Source organism: Podarcis pityusensis (genome assembly GCF_964106645.2).
Source record: "Podarcis pityusensis genome assembly, chromosome: 1".
Classification (NCBI taxonomy): Eukaryota; Metazoa; Chordata; class Lepidosauria; order Squamata; family Lacertidae; genus Podarcis; species Podarcis pityusensis.
Genome location: NC_138028.1, coordinates 2,193,470 through 2,213,752, shown reverse-complemented (window position 1 = coordinate 2,213,752; position 20,283 = coordinate 2,193,470). Strand labels below are relative to the sequence as shown.

Genomic DNA, 20,283 nt, shown 5'->3' with positions numbered 1-20,283 from the left:
GTTTTGTACATATCTTTTTGCAAGCAATTATCTCTCATATGATGCATTTTCATATGTTGCTTTCACAATCATATTCATTTTTAATTCCTCTGATAAATGCATTTTGGTAGCATTGCTTGGTTCAAGAACTGCATTGCAAAAGTGCAAAATTCGAAAGACGGTTGTGTTGTGTCCCCCCCCCCCCATTGTTTGGAAAGGCTTAATGTGGTAGATTCACCTTAAGATGCAACCTGAATCATCTATAAAGAACACATGCTATAACCCTGTTTAGAAGTCATTTTGGACTCACTTGGGAGTCATTTTGGACTCACAGCTGTCCATGGAGGCACAGGTCAATTCTGTGTCCAAGGCAGCTGTCTATCAGCTCCATCTGGTGCACAGGATGAGACCCTCCCTGCCCGCAGACTGTCTCGCCAGAGTGGTGCATGCTCTGGTTATCTCCCGCTTGGACTACTGCAATGCGCTCTACGTGGGGCAACCTTTGAAGGTGACCCGGAAACTATAACTAATCCAGAACGCTGCAGCTAGACTGGTGAATGGGAGTGGCCGCAGAGACTACATAATACCAGTCTTGAAAGACCTACATTGGCTCCCAGTACGTTTCCGAGCACAATTCAAAGTGTTGGTGCTGACCTTTAAAGCCCTAAATGGCCTCGGTCCAGTATACCTGAAGTAACGTCTCCACCCCATTGCTCAGCTACTGAGGTCCAGCGCCGAGGACCTTCTGGTGGTTCCCTCCCTGCAAGAAGCAAATTTACAGGGAAACAGGCAGAGGGCCTTCTCGGTGGTGGTGCCTGCCCTGTCAAGGTGTCAAGGAAATAGACATCTCTCTGACGTTTAGGAGACATCTGAAGGCAGCCCGGTTTAGGGAAGTTTTTAATGACTGATGTCTTAATGCATTTTTAATCTCTTGTTGGAAGCTGCCCAGAGTGGCTGTGGCTGGGGAAACCCAGTCAGATGGGCGGGGTATAAGTAATAAACTATTATTATTATTATTATTATTATTATTATTATTATTATTGAAACAAGGGAGCCCTATGCCTCTGCTAACCTCCTGCTTCCTCCTCCTTCCCTTTCCAGATCTGGACGACCCAATTGTGACCGTCCACCAGAGCATAGGGGAAGCCAAGGAACAGTTTTACTATGAGCGGACGGTGTTCCTCAGGTGTGTGGCCAATTCCAACCCACCTGTCCGGTACAGCTGGCGGCGAGGGCAGGAGGTGCTGCTCCAAGGATCTGACAAAGGGGTTGAAATTTACGAGCCCTTCTTTACCCAGGTAGGAATCAAGGTACAGTCATATTTTTTCTTACTTACTACTCTTATCAATGTCATTTCAATTTCTGTAGAAACGCCTTTCAAATGGGCATGTGGGTTGAGGCGAAAGCAAGGCAGACCGGTGACAAAATAGCTGCACTAGTGGCCGATATGTTTCTGGGTTCCACTGACTTCCAGGTTTTAATCTTGTAAAGGCTTGTCCTAGAGTAGAGATAGGCAACCTAAGGCCCATGGGCCACAAGTGGCCCATGGGGGTCATTTAACTAGCCCACGAGCCACCCCTGAACCGAGCCGCCCGCTTGGCAAGTCCCCGCGTGCTGCGCTAAACGGGTGTGGCGCGGTGCAGGGACTCGCTTCTGTGGTGCTGGAAATCGCGTCTGCGCATGCTCAGACACCCGAAATCATGTCTGCGCAGACACCAGAAATTGCGGCCGCGCACGTTCTGGCCCATGGAGGGATCTCCACTAGAGTGAACCGGCCCAGGCAAGGTAAACCTTTACCATGCAAAACCAGCATCGCCACAGGCAGGGCACTGGGATTGGTTCCACCACCGGGTCTCCTCAACTCGTGCTGAGCCTCTGTTTCTCCTGATGGGAGAAAAGCCGTGCTATTCTGCCATCAGGTTCTGCAACCGGCAGAATTTCCAGGGCAAAATGGAGAGAGACTTCAGTGTTTCCCACAGCTCATTGCTTTATTTCCCCTGGCTGCTGCCCTTGCCTCTTTCCTCAACTGCATCAATAGGGGTATAGCATCTAGATCAAGGGAAGTAATAGTGCCACTGTATTCTGCTCTGGTCAGACCTCACCTGGAGTACTGTGTCCAGTTCTGGGCACCACAGTTCAAGAAGGACACTGACAAACTGGAACGTGTCCAGAGGAGGGCAACCAAAATGGTCAAAGGCCTGGAAACGATGCCTTATGAGGAACGGCTAAGGGAGCTGGGCATGTTTAGCCTGGAGAAGAGGAGGTTAAGGGGTGATATGATAGCCATGTTCAAATATATAAAAGGATGTCACATAGAGGAGGGAGAAAGGTTGTTTTCTGCTGCTCCAGAGAAGCGGACACGGAGCAATGGATCCAAACTACAAGAAAGAAGATTCCACCTAAACATTAGGAAGAACTTCCTGACAGTAAGAGCTGTTCGACAGTGGAATTTGCTGCCAAGGAGTGTGGTGGAGTCTCCTTCTTTGGAGGTCTTTAAGCAGAGGCTTGACAACCATATGTCAGGAGTGCTCTGATGGTGTTTCCTGCTTGGCAGGGGGTTGGACTCGATGGCCCTTGTGGTCTCTTCCAGCTCTATGATTCTATGATTCTATGAACTTCTTCCTCCACCTTCGCCCAAGTACTGGGTTAAATGTTCCTGTACTAGTGTGGGAAAACTGAATAATTTAGGCTCAGGATTACTTAAGGACTGCCATACCCTGTATAGCCCAAGTCAGTCACCAAGATAATCAGGGGGAGCAGTTTCTGGTTGCCTATGGGCTAGAGATACAGAGTTGTGCCTTCATGTTATGGACCCAGTTCTGTGGAACTCCCTCCCACAAGAGGTTAGACAGGCACCGTCCCTACTGAGTTTCAGGCGCCTGCTCAAAACCATTTTATTTCAGGAGGCCTTTGCACCCGGAAGGCTTCTCAGATGTTTTACAGGTCTCTCTTCTTCTTCTTTTAGATTTTAAATGATTGAAGTTTAATTTTTTTTCAGGTTACATTCATATTTTAAATTGTGTATATTTTATTGTTGTAAGCTGTTTGATACCTACATGGTGAAAAGCAGGCTGTAATTTTTTAAAAAAACAAAACAAAAACAAAACCTTGCCACCCCCTGTCCTAGAGAACACCTGGCCAGGTAAGATCTTCCAGGGATGCCCTCTTCCAGGGTCTGTCCTCTAGGGCCAGGGTGGAAAACCTTTGGGGGTCGGAGTGGTGCATCCTATACTGTGAAAGTGCTTGGGGGCTGCGCAATTCTGACAAAAGTGGGCGGGGGGGTCACCTCTTCTCTTCCCCTCTGTAACACCCTGTCCTGCTCCATGGGGTGCCCTCAGGGACAAGGGTCTCGGTCCGAGGTTGTAAAAGCCTTTCACCCAAAAATGTATGCAAAAGACTGGGGTTTGAGGTGCAGCCTAGTCTCAACATGCAAGGTTCAATGCAGAGAATCAGTTTGGCTCCAGAACATGATCCGAAACAGAGCTCAGGAAACCACCACCCAAGGTAATATGATTAGGAGTCTGGAAAGCAAGCCTGAGCAGGAAGGGATGAGGGAGTTGCGTGGAGAGTTCCCGCCTCCCACCAGTGAAATAACGACACATGACACCATAATTAAGGTTAATGGGCTAAAATTGGCCACAACCTTATTGGTTACAGGTGATGAGCGGTATTGGCTTAGGCATTGGTCCTAAACGACTATATCCGACTCCAGCCCATCCGCTTGAAGTCCGGGAAGGGTTAACACCAGCAGGGATAGTTGGCATCGGTCACTGTGATGTTCAGGCAGAAGAAAGCTTTTGAAGCTCCCGAACGATCAACCAGGAGGGAGGGAACATGCCAGTTGGGCATGTGCCTCTACCAGGGTCCTACTCGAGTGTAGGACGAGCTCCTGACACCTTGGGGGCCCCTTCCAACGCTACAGTTCTATGCTTCTTTGATTCTATCTTTCTATCATCTGGCGACAGCTGCAGATACAACATCTGCACCTGTGATTCCTGCATTGGAGCCGATTGGACTAGATGCCCCTTGGGGGCCCCTTACAATTCTACGATTCCATGAGTATCTCTTGGGCCAGATCCTCCGGCGCATGAGCTGCCTTCCCAATGTGAGCATCGCGTTCGGCTCCAGACCCTTCCCCACTTGGCGGAGCCGCAGCTCCTGGGATCGAGGCACGAGAACCGACGAGAGGCAACAAATGAGACGCTGAGTGTACAATCAGCAACCCGGCGCAGAACAACTTTCAACTTTCATAGATAATTCTCAACTAATGGCTCGGAAAGGCCCATCACTTTCATCCTTTATTGCACCTGACAGCTTTATATTGCTCAGAATCGCTGGCAAAGCCTTGCTGAGGATGAGGCAGCGGTGGGACCTCAAGAAGGAGGAGGGATTGGGCCAGGTTCAACACCGTGGGATTGGACTCCCTTCCTTAGGGACATTTTAGGAAGTTGCAGCCTTCTTCCTGGGATGGGATCACCCGCAATGCTCTGCAGGATAAGGCCCCGGCTCAGGAGAGGCTCCTTGCTGGAAATGAATTGTGGATAGTCTTCTGCTGTGGACAATTTTTTGTTTATTCTATTTATATCTCTGCTTTTCCTTATTTAATCCTTGAGAGGCCACACGCAGTGAGCTTCATGGCCAAGCGGAGATTTGAACACAGCACTCCCAGGTCCTGGTCCAAAACTCTAACCACTAGACCGCACCGGCATTTTAAAATGCACTTTAAAATACAGTGGTACCTCGGGTTACAAACATTTCAGGTTATAAATACTTCGGGTTACAAACTCTGCTAACCTGGAAGTAGTACCTTGGGTTGAGAACTTTGCCCCAGGATAAGAACAGAAATCACATGGTGGGAGCGTGGCGGCAGCGGGAGGCCTCATTAGCGAAAGCGCACCTCAGGTTAAGAATGGTTTGGGGTTAAGAACGGACCTCCAGAATGAATTAAGTTCGTAACCCGAGGTACCACTGTAACTGTGCAAAATAAAAATAAGAGCAACAGTAGCACCAATAATTTTCAACAGAACAAGCACACGAGATACAGTGGACACTCGGGTTGCGAATGTGATCCGTGTGGGAGGCACATTCGCAACCTGCAGTGGCGCGTCTGCACACACACAGGTTGCGATTCGGAGCTTTTGCGCATGTGCAAAGCGTGACCTAGCACTTCTGCGCATGTGCGACCGCCGAAACCCAGAAGTAACTCGTTCCGGTACTTCCAGGTTTCGGCATGTCCGTAACCCAAAAAAACGCAACCTGAAGCGTCTGTAACCCGAGGTATGACTGTACTTTACACCCAGAATGGAGAGACCTCAAGGCTAGTCAGATATTTATTTTTATTTTTATTTTTAGTTGTAGAACCCCAAGATCTACCAACCAGAGCATGGTGCAAAAGACGGACAGATTTTTTTGTTGGTGGGAAAATGTGCCATTAAGGACTGCAATACCTCAAGGACCGCCTCTCCCTATATGAACCTACCCAGACCTTGAGATCATCCTCTGAGGCAGTGGCATCACAACGGGCGGGCAGTGCAGGGGCGGTTTGGGTGCCATGTCTGGGGGGGGCTGACAAGAAGGCACCGCGTGGGGGCTTGCGGTGGCATAAGCAGCCATTGCGCCGCCACAGCCGCATGTGGAGGATCCTCCGTCGCTGGCAGCAAACTGCTATGTACAGCGTCGCACACATGCACTGTACGTAACAACAACGCTCATGCGCTGTACATAGTGGTTTGCCAGCAGCGTACGGATGGCGGTGGTATCCATCCGTTTCTGCTACAGCTGCGAATGGAGGAGACCGGGTGGGACCTAATAATAATAATAATAATAATAATAATAATAATTTATTATTTATATCCTGCCCATCTGGCTGCATTTCCCCAGACACTCTAGGCAGCTTCCAACCGAATATTAAAAACTCAACACAGCATTAAACATTAAGAAACTTCCCTTAGGGATCACTCACTGCCTTTCTCAGCCTAACCACCTCGCAGGGTTGTTGTGTCATTAAATGAGACTGGAAGAACTGCGTTCGCCTCCTTGGAGGAAAAGGTTAGGACATAAATGCAAGGCAGTAATCCATAACGTCAACGCATTAGCTGCCCAAATGTCAAGGTGCATTGATAAGAAGCGTTCTCCCCCCAAGAAATTGGCAAGGCCCCGTAATCCGGTGGGGAGATTGCCCTGTCAAAAGCGATCGCAGCCGCTGGATTTCATCTTCATGCCGCGTGGGTGATTCGCAATTTATTAATTTATTAATTATTATTGGAGGGACGGACACAAACAGGCTGACTGGCTGCTCTTTTGAGCATTTAATTAAAAGTGAAGGGCTCCTTGCGAGCTGGGATTCCTCACCTAATAATGCCGCGATACGGAAATGTTTATTATTATCTCCTTTATTAGATAAGTTCTTACTGGGTTATATGATATGTCACATTAAATTAGATTCCATTTTGGAATAGCGTTGAGCTTTTTAGGCTCCTGCCTGGGATTCGTTCTCTGCTTTGAATTTAATGAACAAATCAAGTTGCCTCCTTGATAACTGAAGGCTTATCGCTAACCTTTTCTATATTTATCAGAGGTCAGCTTGAATTAGTGTATCTCTCCCTGGGTGAGGGTGAGATTGGAAAGATGTTTATAAAAAGGACAAAATGTAATTAAAAGTTTAAGAATCGCCAATGCTCCCCACAAATCTGCCTTGATGTCGGGGGTGGGGGTGGTCTGAAGCTTAATGCATGATTTCCATGTACAACATGCAAGGCTCCAGTTATCGTTGTGCAAGCCAGTGTAGGCAGTATTGGAGTAGAGAGAGTAGACCTATCGGTTCACCCCTTGCAAAGGTCCCAGATCCTGCTGGAATGAACTGGAATGCTGTCAGCCCTATCAGCAGTGCTGATACTTATGTTTTAATGTATTATGTATTAAGAATTAATATACTTATGTGTTAATTAACACAGGTGGCGCTGTGGTCTAAACCACTGAGCCTCTTGGGCGTGCCGATCAGAACGTCGGAGGTTCGAATCCCCACGACAGGGTGAGCTCCCATTGCTCGGTCCCAGCTCCTGCCAACCTAGCAGTCCGAAAGCACCTCAAAGTGCAAGTAGATAAATAGGCACCACTACGACGGGAAGGTAAACGGCATTTCCATGCGCTCTGGTTTCCGTCACGGTGTCCCAGTGCACCAGAAGCGGTTCAGTCCTGCTGGCCACATGACCTGGAAAACTGTCTGTGGACAAATACCAGTTCCCTCGGACTGAAAGCGAGATGAGTGTCGCAACCCCATAGTCGCCTTTGACTGGACTTAACCGTCCAGGGGTCCTTTACCTTTACCTTTTACTTATGTATTATTGCTGTTATTATTTATTATAATTATCATTAGCATTAAAGGGAAATGGAACCCTGACAGTTAAGTCCAGTCATGAACGACTCTGGGGTTGCGGCACTCATCTTGCTTTACAGCAAGAGACAGTTTTTCTGGGTCATGTGGCCAGCATGACTAAGCCGCTTCTGGCGAACCAGAGCAGCGCACAGAAACATTGTTTACCTTCCCACCAGAGCGGTACCTATTTATCTACTTGCACTTTGACGTGCTTTCAAACTGCTAGGTTGGCAGGAGCAGGGACCGAGCAACGGGAGCTCACCCTGTCGCAGGGATTCGGACCGCTGACCTTCTGATCGGCAAGCCCTAAGCTCTGTGGTTTAGACCACAGCGCCACCCGCATCCTATTATTAGCATCAATCACTTAATTCCAAAATAGGATACTAAGTGGTTCACCAGCATTGAAAGCAATCACTCAGGCATTAAAATATGAAGATGGAATTGGTTGGCATCCATCTGTCTCATGAGACAATGATGGAGTGCACCGCTGAGGGTGAAGCCAAACTGTTGGAAGGTCTCAGCGCCTGCTGTGGCTGTAGAGACCGATATGGGAGAGACATGTTTTGTTCCAGCTGGGGCAGAGGAAGGCATCCGGTTGTGCTGATACAGGCATACCAGGGCGTTTCTTCTCTTTGTTCCTCCCAGAGGTCAACCTGACTGTCTCCAGGCACTGCAGTCGTCTGCAAGGGATTCCCATGTGGGAATGTCTGCAGACATTTGGGTGTGCCAACGGACCTGCTACCTGAAGCCAGCTCCCCAAAGAGCACATCATGGAATAGAGGAGAACCATTACTTCCCTTGCCCTTTTCCTACTTGTCCTAGAATCATAGCACTGTAAAGTTGGAAGGTACCCAACGACAGCATTTCCCAGGCTCGACTTCATAGAATCAGAGAACTGCAGAGTTAGAACTGACCCCAAGGATCATCTAGTCCAATCGCCTACAATACGAAGAATCACAGCTAAAGACTGATGGCCTGGCAGATGACCATTCAATCTCTGCTTAAAAACCTCCAGGGAAGGAGAGTCCACCACCTTCCAAGAAATCAACTTCCAACTAACTCCATGTGCATCTTTGTTCCTCATATCACTGGTTGTCTGTAATGATTAAATTTTTGAAGAATAAGTGCAGGGTTTTCAATCTAGGTGAAATTGTTTCCAAAGCCGTACTCCACCACCAGTTGCAAAACATTGCTATCGTTCGCTATATGCAATTTGAATCATAGATGCACTTAGAAGAGGCTGATGCCTTAAACAAATGAATTGGGTTTGAACTGAACGTAACTTCTCCTTACGAGGAGGGGTGGCCAGACATGTTTGCAGGCAGGAGGGGGGACCTCACCCCCACCCCCCCCAAAAAGCAATTTTCATCATCATTACATATTATAATTGCAGAGCCCAGTTATGAGATTACATTTGCTGTGTTTACGCTAATTAAGTCATTAGGCATAATAAGTCTAATTACACAAATTGGCTGAGAAAAATTCTTTTGACAAATGTTTGAAATTTTCATGGCATGGATCCCACTCCGATTGGGAGGTAGAAGCTGTTTTGGGGGTGGGGTGTGTTTTGCCCCCTCTGCTTGATAGCTTCATAAACTTAATATGCAAACTACTTTATTGGTAGAGGTGGGGAACGCGGTCTGTTTTCAGTCTCATAACTCTGCTCCATCTTGTTACTGAATCCGTCCCTGAAAATCTGCATGAAACTTTACAACTTCATATGGATTTTGGAACAGGTTTTCTCCAAAAAAAATATATGCATTTCTGGGCATATTTTATCTTAGCAATTCCTAAGAGACTTTCAACTTGTTTCTTTCTCCTATTTTTGCTATGGTATTCCAAGAATCACAAAATCCAGCAGTTACGTTCCAAGCCAAACATTGGCCAGCTCACAATATTGCTGTACGAAATAACAACTCCGGTGATTCCCTGCAAAACTGTTTTCCATCAGTTAATGAGGAAAGAAATTGTATTTGAAAATTATCAAAGGAGAGAGGGGGGTGGGAATCAATAAAATGATCATGGGTGGTGTTGGTGACTTTCCCTTCTTTTATTACACAACACACATTCGTCCTACAAGAACATAAGAAGAACCTCAGTTGGATCAGGCCAGTGGTCCATCTTTTGGGAAGCCATTGAGCAAGACCTGAGGGCAATGAAAGCACTCTCTGCACCTGTGGCCTCCAGCAAACAGGACTCCGAAGCATTTCTGCCGCAATCGGTGGCAGGACATAGTCATCCTGGCTAGGAGCCACTCTTGGCTCTCTCCTCCACGAATTTGTCTAATTCTCTATGAAAGCCCTAAGAGGTTGATGGTCATCTCTGCCTCCTGTGAGATGGAGTCCCAAAGTTCTTCATTTGCTGAAATGAAGAAGTGCTTCCTTTTTATCCGTCCCCCCCCCACGCCCCGTAAAACTGGAACTCATAGGCATCCGATGAAACTGAAAGTTGGAAGGTTCAGGACAGAGAAGTTGGCCAACAGCTTGGATGTCTTCCAAAGAGGATTAGACAATTTCATGGACAAGGAGAAGACTGTCAATGGTTACAAGCCAGGATGGCAATGCCTTGCCGCCATACGCTTCTGTGTGCTGGGCCCGGGGGTAACCTGAGAAACGCAGTTCAGGTCCAGTCCAGGATCCGAAGGTTCCGCTAGGAGTCAGTCCAACAGGGCCAAGGCAGGACACGAGGCAGGAAACCAGGCAAGGACAGGTACAGGATCTCAGGCAGGATCTAGCATACAGCAATGTTGCTCCTGCAACCTGGGGCAGGGTCCGACAGACTTTTATCTTTGTTGGGGTAGCGGCCGGTCCTGATCCCCCGGCGACTCACCTCCCTGTTTCGCCTGAAGGAGAGCACTCCTCCTGCGAGTACTCAGGTCTCTCCTTCTCTCAGACCTTAGTCTCTGCAGCTCGGGAGACGTCGGTGGGTTACTAGACCCAGGGGCTGCCTCAGCCTCCCCTGACCCAACCCGTAGTGGAGCAGCTGTAAGTGATGGCCCAGCTGAAGGCAACGAGGTCACCCCCGCATCTGGAGCCAGGGCAGGCTCAGGCCCCTGACTCGGCCCAGCTGGTGTTTGTTGCAGGGGAACCTGTACAGACTGGGACTCTTCAGGATCAGGCCCCAGACTTGGTTCAGGTGATGCCTGAGGCAGAGGATCCGGTGCGGACTGAGAGTCCTCTGATTCTGAGTCTGAGCCCAAGTCCCAGGCCATCACGTTTTGAATCCAAGTTGCTGTAAACCACAGGAGGGGAGAGTGCTTTTGAGCTCGAATCCTGTTTGCTGGTTCCTCGTGGGGACATCTGGTTGGCCACTGTGAGAGCAGGATGCTGGACTAGATGGGCCATTGGCCTGATCCAGAAGACTCTTATCAAAACATTCCTCTATCCACTTCCTCCAAGCCAGGGATCATTTCATACACGTCTATCATGTTGGTTCTTCCTTGCCTTTTCTGCAAGCCACAGAGTCCCAAACTCTGCAAGCTCCTAGGGGAGTCATTTCACCCCCTTGAGAGTTTGGGTTGCCCTTATCTAGACTCTTTCACACTCACAATTGTTTCTCCTGCTGCCAACAGGGTGAAACCAAGATCCTGAAGCTCAAGAACCTGCGGCCGCAGGATTATGCCAACTACAGCTGCATCGCTTCAGTCCGGAACGTCTGCAACATCTCTGACAAAATGGTGTCCTTCCGGCTTTCCAACAAAACAGGTATTTCTCCATCCCCTGTTCTCATTGCTGTTGTCGGTCAGTAGGAGACCTCTCATCAAGCCTGCTCACTTTTGGGGGGCAGGGAGCTCAGTGGTTAGTGCTACCAACGCATTTCCACCCACCATGTTTCCATACTGTGCAGACTTGCTCCCATACAGATTTACAGTCGTACCTTGCTTCCCAAACGCCTTGCGAGTCAAACATTTTGACTCTCAAACGCCGCAAACCGGGAAGTGAGTGTTCCGGTTTGCGAACGTTCTTTGGAACCCAAACGTCCGACGCGGTTTCCGATTGGCTTACAGGAGCTTCCGGCAGCCAATCAGAAGCTGTGCCTTGGTTTCCGAACATTTTGGAAGTCAAACGGACTCCCAAATTCCACATTTTTTTAAAATGTGGAAATATGCTTTTCCGTGCGCTGCTCTGGTTCGCCAGAAGCAGCTTAGTCATGCTGGCCACATGACCCGGAAGCTGTACTCCAGTTCCCTCGGCCTATAGAGCGAGATGAGCATGCAACCCCAGAGTCGTCCATGACTGGACCTAACGGTCAGGGGTACCTTTACCTTTATGCTTTGATTTCTGTCCTCATTGCATCCTCTTCCCTCCTGTTGTTAACTGTTCTTCAGATTCCATATGGACAGCAACTGCCGGCCATCCCCATTTGATGCTCTAGCGCACAGAAAGTCTCTGAGGTGTGACAGGGAAGCGGGGTTGAGACCACACGGAGACTTCCATCCTAAGTGCAGGATATTCCGATTGGTGCATCTGCCCCCCATCCTTCAGGCTGTTTGCCTGAATCCAGTCTGGATTAATTTATGCAAAACACTTTCCTTGGGAGAGGTGGGCTGCCAGAGGCTTTTGGTGCGTCACCAGCCAAACATGGCTGCCTCTGCTTTCCTCTGCAATCCCCCCCCCCCAATCCTTCCTTGTTCCAAGTAAAGAGGAGCTACAAATTTTGAGCTGATGTTTGGTGGGATGCGATTTTGCAGGAAATGTCAAAACATTTTGGAGGACAGCAGACTCCAGGATGAATAATATCAATGTTGCCGAGGCACAGAGCACTCCTAAATAAGGGAGCTGCCAGCAGCAGCCTTAATGAGATTCCTGCTTTGTGTCTGGGATAAGAATTGGGGCCCCTTTGCGTCTGGGTTCTTGGATCTCACTGGGTTCCTTCCTTTATTTTTGCATGGAGAAAAGGACCCCCCCCCCCAATTTTTTTTATTCATTTTATAACACAAATTAACAACACAAACAGAAAAACAAACAATACAAACAAATTCTTGTCTTATCCTTATTTTTTCTAAACATTGTTAGGTGGGCTTCCCCAAGTCCTCCCTATCTGATTTTCATTTTACCTCATCTTTAGCAGTTTACATATATCATAATTTCTAACCATTTTTTTATCACGCTTACTTTAACCATAAAAATTTTATCACTTACAAATAATACTATTTTAAAATACACTATCTTCTACTTCTAACCCTACAGCCTATATCCACTTCCAAAGCTATTCTAAGATTTAAATATTAAGGAAACTCTTGGACAATGTACAGTAGTACCTTGCGTTACGTAACCCTCTGGTAAACTTCAGGATGCAAACACAGCAAACCCAGAAGTATTTTTCCGGGTTTCGCCACACGCGCATGTGCAGAAGTGCTCTACCGTGCTGAGCGCATGTGCAGAAGCACTCCTCAGGTTGCGGAAACCTTGGGATCCGACCGGACCTCTGGAACGGATCCCGTCCGCAACCGGAGGTACCACTGTACTGCCCGGGAGCGAATAGTCAAGGGTTTCCATTATGCAGCATATAGAAGAACAAGCCCTGCTGAGGCAGAGTCAGCATGGCTTCTGCGAGGGCAAGTCCTGCCTCTCAAACCTAGCAGAGTCCTTTGAGAGTCTCAATAAGCATATTGATAGAGATGATCCACTGGACATCACATACTCTCACTTTGAAGAAGCTTTCGACAAAGTACCTCACCAAAGACTCCCGAGTAAGCTTAGCAGTCAAAGCAGAGGTCCTCTTGTGAATGAGGAATTGGGAAGCAAAGGGTAGGAATTAATCGATGGTTCTCTGAATGGGGGGATGTAGAAAGTGGAGTGTCCCAAGAATGCGTTGGGGGACCAGGGGTCAGCCACTGGGAGAACAGGATGTTGGACAAGATAGACAATGGGTCTGATCCAGGGATCAGCAAACCTTTTCAGCATGGGGCCGGTCCACTGTCCCTCAGACCTTGTGGTGGGCCGGACTATATTTTGAAAATAAAAAATAAAAAATGAACAAATTCCTATGCCCCATAAATAACCCAGAGATGTGTTTTAAATAAAAGAACACATTCTACTCATGTAAAAACACGCTGATTCCTGGACCGTCCATGGGCCAGATTTAGAAGGCGATTGGGCCAGATCCGGCCCCCGGGCCTTAGTTTGCCTACCCATGGTCTGATATCCATCAGGCTTTTCTGATGTTTGTAGGAGGAGTGGGCTTCAGAGAAGCCCCTTAATACCCCACATCTTGCTGAGTGGGGACTCAAACTCAGAAAACTTACTGGGGGGAGAAAGTCAAACTGGTTGCACAAATTTAGGTCAGGGATGCATCCCAGGGGCTGGTGAGACTGTCGCATATGGTCTCAGCAATGACCAGACACCATGATGCAGGAGTCTTCATAAATCATAGCATCATGGAGACCAAGGCAGGCAGGCAGGCTCACAGAAACATAGAGTCGGGAATTACCTATTGTGCTCTCTTTATCCTAAATGCACAAAAGATAAGAATTTAATTCCAACTCACCTGTGACCTGGGCAACTTACTGCAACACTGCAATTTTGTTCTTTACGGCTGGTTTTGTTTTATGTGGTTGCTGGAAAACCTGCAGATTTGTAACTATGATGGTATGTTCTGTACTGACGGCGGCTGAGTCCTATGTCAATGGCAAATTGTTACTCAAAGAAAGCTTCTTCTTTTTTTAAGAAAGAACTAGGCAGTTGATGGCACTTTCACCTGCCTCTTGGCATTCTACCAAACCTGAATTTAGCTTCTGCTTGATTTCCTGTAGGGAAAACCGGATCTGCCAATCAATTTCCTCCCCGTTAGAATTTGTCCCTGAGCATCCCGGTTCCCGGTGATCAAATCGGGTGGGAACGGCCCCGTTGCCTGAACAATCTGCTCCTGATCTGCATGATTTGTTCAGTGGTCTTCTGGGCATGCACAGTTTGCCGCAGCTTTCCATTTGGGTCTCTCCGCTTCCCCCTTAGAAGTGGCTGAAGCCCATGAGTGCATTGTGCGCTCCTGATTAAAGCTGGCGTATCCATGCTCACTCTTGCGCAGTGGAAACCACTAAGGGGGAGAAAAGGAGAATTGAAATTAATCTTACCATTTTTCAACAGGTGGAGTGCAGCAGGTGGCAGAAACAAGGAATGGAACAGGGACAAAAGCGGGTGCAGACACCTGCTCACCCCCCAGCATTTTCAAAAATGGCCCCAATCCTCTTTTAAAGCCATCCAAGTTGGCGGCCATTGCTGCCTCCTAGGGAGCAAGTTCCATAGTTTTAAATATGCGCCGTGTGAAGAAGGACTTTCTTCTCTTCTCCTCAGCATACATCCCTGTAGTTCTCCAGCCAAGTAATGTGTATAAAAATGCCGATATTGGGGTAAATTGTGCATCTAAATGCCCATATTACTGAAAATAACATACAAGAATGCACTGTATTAGGGGAAATTGCTTTGCAAGGCTGTGTGCATTAGGCAAACTTGCATACTAATGTGTTCGTGAGGGGAAGTGCACACTAAAAGCCTGATGAATTTTCAGGGGAACTTCTTCTTTTTAAATTGCAAAGCAATGTGGAACTGAAGTTTAGACCAGAAAAATGAGAAACTGGACCTGGCAGATTCAGGAACTCTTAAATCCTCACCACACCTGAGATATTTGAGCTGTGTGACAGAATAGACTTTTGTCATTATTGTCAAGAGAATATATGCAGCTTCAGTGGGGAAAACGTTCGGTAAGGAAGGAGTGTCTGAATGCTTTGCTCAGCCTGTTGACAAAGGTGAGATGACTCTGTTTGTGGGCCTGGAGCCAACACTATTCTCAGGCTCAGAGATTTATGCCTGCACTGGGGAGTCAGCTCTGAACAAACTCTGTCTCCAGTGTCCGTTTAATATCACAAAGCGATCATGACAACCGCCTCCCAGAAAGCAGCTGATGGTCAAATAATGTAAAATCCACACCATTCACTGGGGATGGTGGTGGAATTAATTTTATTCCAGCATCCATTTCCTGCTGATATCCATGCTTTATGGAATTCGTAAAACTGGGATTGTCTTTTGGACATTTTATCTATGGGGAAAAAAACCACTAGTCACCAGTATTTGAAAATTGGAAATTGTGAGAGGGGGGCGGAACTTAGAGGTCCTTAGCCCAATGACCAGAATATAAGGAAAGCCTGCAGGATCAGGCCAATGGGCATCTTCTTTGCAGTGGTGGAGGAAGGGGCCGGGGGCTGGTCTGACCCGGGTGCCATCTCTGAGGGGGTGACAAGAAGGTACATAGTGGTGCTGCGCATGCACTGCCAGGTGGTTTGCCCTGCCCCACTGCAGCCACAAGCAGAGGATCCTGCCACCATCCGTACGGCGCATGTGCGGCAGTGCCATACGTAGTGGCACCATGCCTGCACAGTATGTAGTGGCACAGCGCATGCGCTGTACGAAGCGGTGCTGCGCATGTGCCACTGGGCGGTTTGCCCCGCCCCTCTGGGCAATTTGCCCCGCCCCTCGACACCCCACACCAGGTGCCGGCGACCCTTCCTTTTCCCCTGCTTCTTTGCGTCTCCTGAAAGCCAATTTTCCCAGTGCAACCTGGCCATCAGCTGGCCGGGTTCCTAATCGACGGGTCGTCTGCCTTAATCAGAAGCAAACAATTAAACCGATGCCTCAGCTCCACATGTGTTCATCAGGAAGGCATCAGACGCAATGGAGGTTTACAGCATTACCCAGAAGTGTAATTGGGTGCACTTAAACCCACCTAATTCACCGGCCGCTTGATTTTATCTGTGGGGCTTGACTGTACATCACCTGAGTCATCGTGCTTGTCCTCGGATGCTCTCAGAGGCAGACTCCCTTCTCTCTCCAGCACCGCCAAGACTCGTGGACAGCTAGTGAAGCTGAACATTGGAAAATTCAGGACGGAGTAAAGAAAGCAGTTCTTCACTCAATGCATAGTTAAGCAGTGGAACTCCCTGCCACAGGAGGCCGTCATGGCCACCAACTGAGATGGCATTAAAAGAGGATTAGGCAAATTCATGGAGGAGGAGAGGGATATCGATGGCTCTTAGCCAGGATGGCTCCACTCTGCCTCCACAGCTGGAGGCGGCGATGTTTCTGAATACCAGTTGCTGGAAACCGTAGAAGGGGAGAGGGCTCATGTGTTTGACTCCTGTGTGCTGGTTTCCCACAGGCATCTGGTTGGGCCACTCTGATGGCTGTTCTAAGGGAGGGTGCCATGGCACCAAAGGCCGGTTCCTCTAGTGTGCAGAACAGCTCCACAGACCTCCTGAGGAGCCACAATAAATAACATCATTGTTGTTGGCCCACATCTGTCTTGGGAAGCAATGGAGCTCACCTCTGGGGGTGAAGTCAAACAGCTGCGTGAGCAGAGCTGGAGTGACCTGTCAGGTGTGCGTGCAGGAGCCAGGCCCTGTGACCAAAAGGACTTTGCAGGACTGCGGCCTTCCTAAGTTTGTTCTGGAGAGGCAAGGCATGGCCGCACAGGTGAGGCTGCTTGGTAACTCACAGCACCTGGTGGCAAGAGCCGGGAAGGGATATAAGGTCAGCATTTCCCTTCGGCTCTTTGCCACAGCAACACGCTTCCTGCCTTGCTGCGTTTGGCTTCTTGCTTCCTCATCCTTGAACCTCGGCTTCTTGACTCCTTGCTTCTTGACCCTTGACTTCATGACTCTTGACTTCATGACTCCTTGCTTCTCGACCCTCGGACCCCTGACTTCATGACTCCTTGCTTCTTGATCTTCGGACCCCTGACTTCTTGACTCCCGGCTCTCTGACCCTCGGACTCTTGGCTTCCTGACTCCTGGCTTCTGGACCCCTGTTCCTGCTCCCACCCCGCCATCTTGCCCCCAGTCCTGACGTCCCCTGCCGGGACTTTGAACACCCGTGAACATGTGACATGACCTCCCTGAGGTGCAAGCCTGGGCAGTGTGCCAGGAGGTCCTGGGCTGCCCAGATGACAAGACCCAGCCTTGCTGACGTAGTCCACAGGAAAGGAGAGCAAGACGTTTGGCACCAGTCTAGGGGCAAGAGTTGCCATAAGGAGGCATGCAAGGTGCCACGCAACAGTCTTAGGGACTCCACTCTGAATTTGTGTGGGGTTTATTCCTGAGCCTTTTCTTCTCCTGAAGATATCTCACAAGGCAGCAGAGGTTTAGGATGGAGTTTTCCTTCTTCTAGATGGGCTACCTTCTCAGGTTGATGTTAGAATTCCTGCTCCATGATTGCAGTCATGGGATTGTTGTCTATCACACGACGGTGTATGTTTTCATTCCACCGTGTGGGAAGTGACGGAGACAGGATGTTTGTGTTCCTGCGTTCCGTGAAGTGGGACTATTGTCCTTTGTTCTTTTTCTCTTTGCTGTCTGATGCTAGAGAGAGAGGGAGCCATGTTGCAGTGCTCCGTGTGTGTTTATATGTAAATAAAGTAGAATAGCCAACATGCTGAGTTGCTGGGGTCTGTTACGCAAGCTGCGCAAACTCTGCAGATCCCTAAGTGTGCCAGTGTCTGTTGGCACCGGTCGCTGTGATGTTCAGGCAGAAGAAAGCTTTTGAAGCTCCTGAACAAAAGACCAGGAGGGAGGCAACATGCCAGTCGGGCATGTGTCTCTACCAGGGTCCTACTCGAGTGCAGGACAAGCTCCTGACAGATTCCCTGTACAGCAGGTGCAGAAATCTCCTTCTTGACAGTTGGACCCACTTTGGGCCTCATCCGCTCAGTCCGCCGCAGCCTGTCTTCGCATGCAGGGGAAGTCCCTAACTAGCTGAGGGTTTGAGACCCATCGACTCCCCTCACCTGGTTCAGCCAGCCAGTCAAAGCTGCTTCACAGGATTGTGGCTGCTGTTGCATGTGAACAGCTTCTAGGAGCCACAGGTGAGAGCTGAGTGCAACGTGGGAACCAAAGGTGGACAAATTACCCCCAAAGGAGCATGACATGTCCACTACCAGGGGTACTACACCTCTCTTTACTCTCTATGTATCGTCGTCGTCATTGTCACTACCACCATCAGAATAATAAAATAATAATAATAACATTTGTATCCTATCCTTTTCTCCAAGCAATGTGAGGTGGTGAACACGGTCCTTGCACTCCTCATTTCATCACCATAACAGCCCTGTGAGGTAGGCTTGGCTGAGAGGCAGGGACTGGCCCAAGGTCACCCACTGAGTGGGGATTTGAACCCTGTTCCCCCAGGTTCTAGTCCAGGGGGCGACAAGCTTTACCTCGCCTGGGCCGGTTCACTCCAGCGGAGATCCAGCTGTGGGCCGGATTGTGCACGTGCGTGAGCGTGCGTGCCCGCTATTTCCAGCGTCTGCACAGACTTCTTTTCTGGTGTATGCATCTGTGTAGACGTGATTTCCAGCACCGCGGAAGCGAGTCCCCGCGCCACGCTGCACCGGTTTAGCACCACATGTGGGGACTCGCTGAGAGGGTGGCTTGGTTCGGGGGCAGCTCGTGGGCCGGTTAAACGACCCCCGTGGGCTGCTTGTGGCCCATGGGCCTTAGGTTGCTGACCCCTGTTCCCCAATGCTTTGACTACTATGCTACATAGGCTATGCCAAGGGTCAGCAAACTTTTTCAGCAGGGGGCCAGTCCTCTGTCCCTCAGACCTTGTGGGGGGCTGGACTATATTTTGCCAAAAGAAATGAACGAATTCCTATGCCCTACAGATAACCCTGAAATGCATTTTAAATAAAAGGACACATTCTACTCATGTAAAACCACACTGATTCCCGGACCGTCTGTGGGCCGGATTGAGAAGGCGATTGGGCCGGATCCGGCCCCTGGGCCTTAGTTTGCCTACCCATGGGCTATGCTCTTCCTCCTTGGTCGGAGGCAGCAGGGCTTCCGATGATCTGCTGGGTCGAAGTCAGGCAATGTTGATGACCTTCCTGGCCCCTGCCAGCCCTGCGATGCTCAGCCGCTGCTCCGGCGATGACTTCATGCTCATTTTGCAAAGGCAGGGCGGGTGGATTAAGCCCACCTCTCGACTAAGATTTCAGCGGCCCTCGTGGTGAGGAGCACAATGCGGATGTTAGATGCTGATGGGTTGCTTAAGGAAGGATGATCCCCTGCAATCTGCCTGCCTTAGCGGTGTGGCGCTGTGTAATGAAATCATGTCATAAACTGCCCTTTTATCTTCTCTCCTAAGGTCCAAGCTAAAAAGGTTGCCTCGACTCTTAATCTCGCCATTAAGTGTCGGGCTGTTTTGTCTAATGCTTTTTTTAGAGAGAGAGAGAGAGAGTGGGGGGAGAGAAATTCTTTTCAATGTCAACATATTAAGGAATTATCTGGGTTGAGGAGTGTATGCATGTCTCTGTGTGTGCGTTACAATATATAAATTATTCCTTTAGTAGGCAGAACAACAACTTGCCTCGCTCCGAGGATGCCTGTAATCCCCCGATAAGGAAAACAGCCCCTCTAATAAGCAGAACGGAGTGATAAAATGGGGTGGCTTCACGGCGGAGGCTTGAAATAGCAAATTACCCATGGCCAACAAGCAGTAAGGCAGGGGTCAGCAACCTTTTTCAGCCGTGGGTTGGTCCACCATCCCTCAGAGCATGTGGGGGGCCGGACTATATTTTGGGGGAGAAATGAACAAATTCCTATGCCCCACAAACAACCCAGAGATGCATTTTAATTAAAAGCACACATTCTACTCATGCAAAAACACCGGGCAGGCCCCACAAATAACCCAGAGATGCATTTTAAATAAAAGCACACATTCTACTCATGTAAAAACACGCTGATTCCCAAACCGTCCACAGGCTGGATTGAGAAAGCAATTGGGCCGCATCCGGCCCCCGGGCCTTAGGTTGCCTATCCCTGCGATAAGGAAAAGAGGGATAGTTGGCAGTGTCTGGAAGGGGACAGTGGGCACAGCCCATTTCTGGAACGACAGATCAGGTCCATAGCCTATTTATTCCAGTATCCCATTCCCCTGGCAACT

At 48.9% G+C, this 20,283-nt stretch overlaps 1 protein-coding gene across 2 annotated transcripts in view; it reads left to right on the top strand.

Annotated features, from left to right (window-relative positions):
* Nucleotides 1-20,283, top strand: part of MDGA2 (MAM domain containing glycosylphosphatidylinositol anchor 2) — a 388,772-nt gene that overhangs the window by 221,470 nt on the left and 147,019 nt on the right. The window contains exons 4-5 of one of the 2 annotated variants that reach the window (XM_081016731.1): nt 1,081-1,277; nt 10,926-11,058. In XM_081016731.1, the coding sequence (XP_080872857.1) occupies nt 1,081-1,277; nt 10,926-11,058 (330 nt within the window). Of the gene's footprint in view, nt 1-1,080; nt 1,290-10,925; nt 11,059-20,283 lie in introns of both variants that reach the window. The other variant, XM_081016730.1, reaches the window with a different exon arrangement.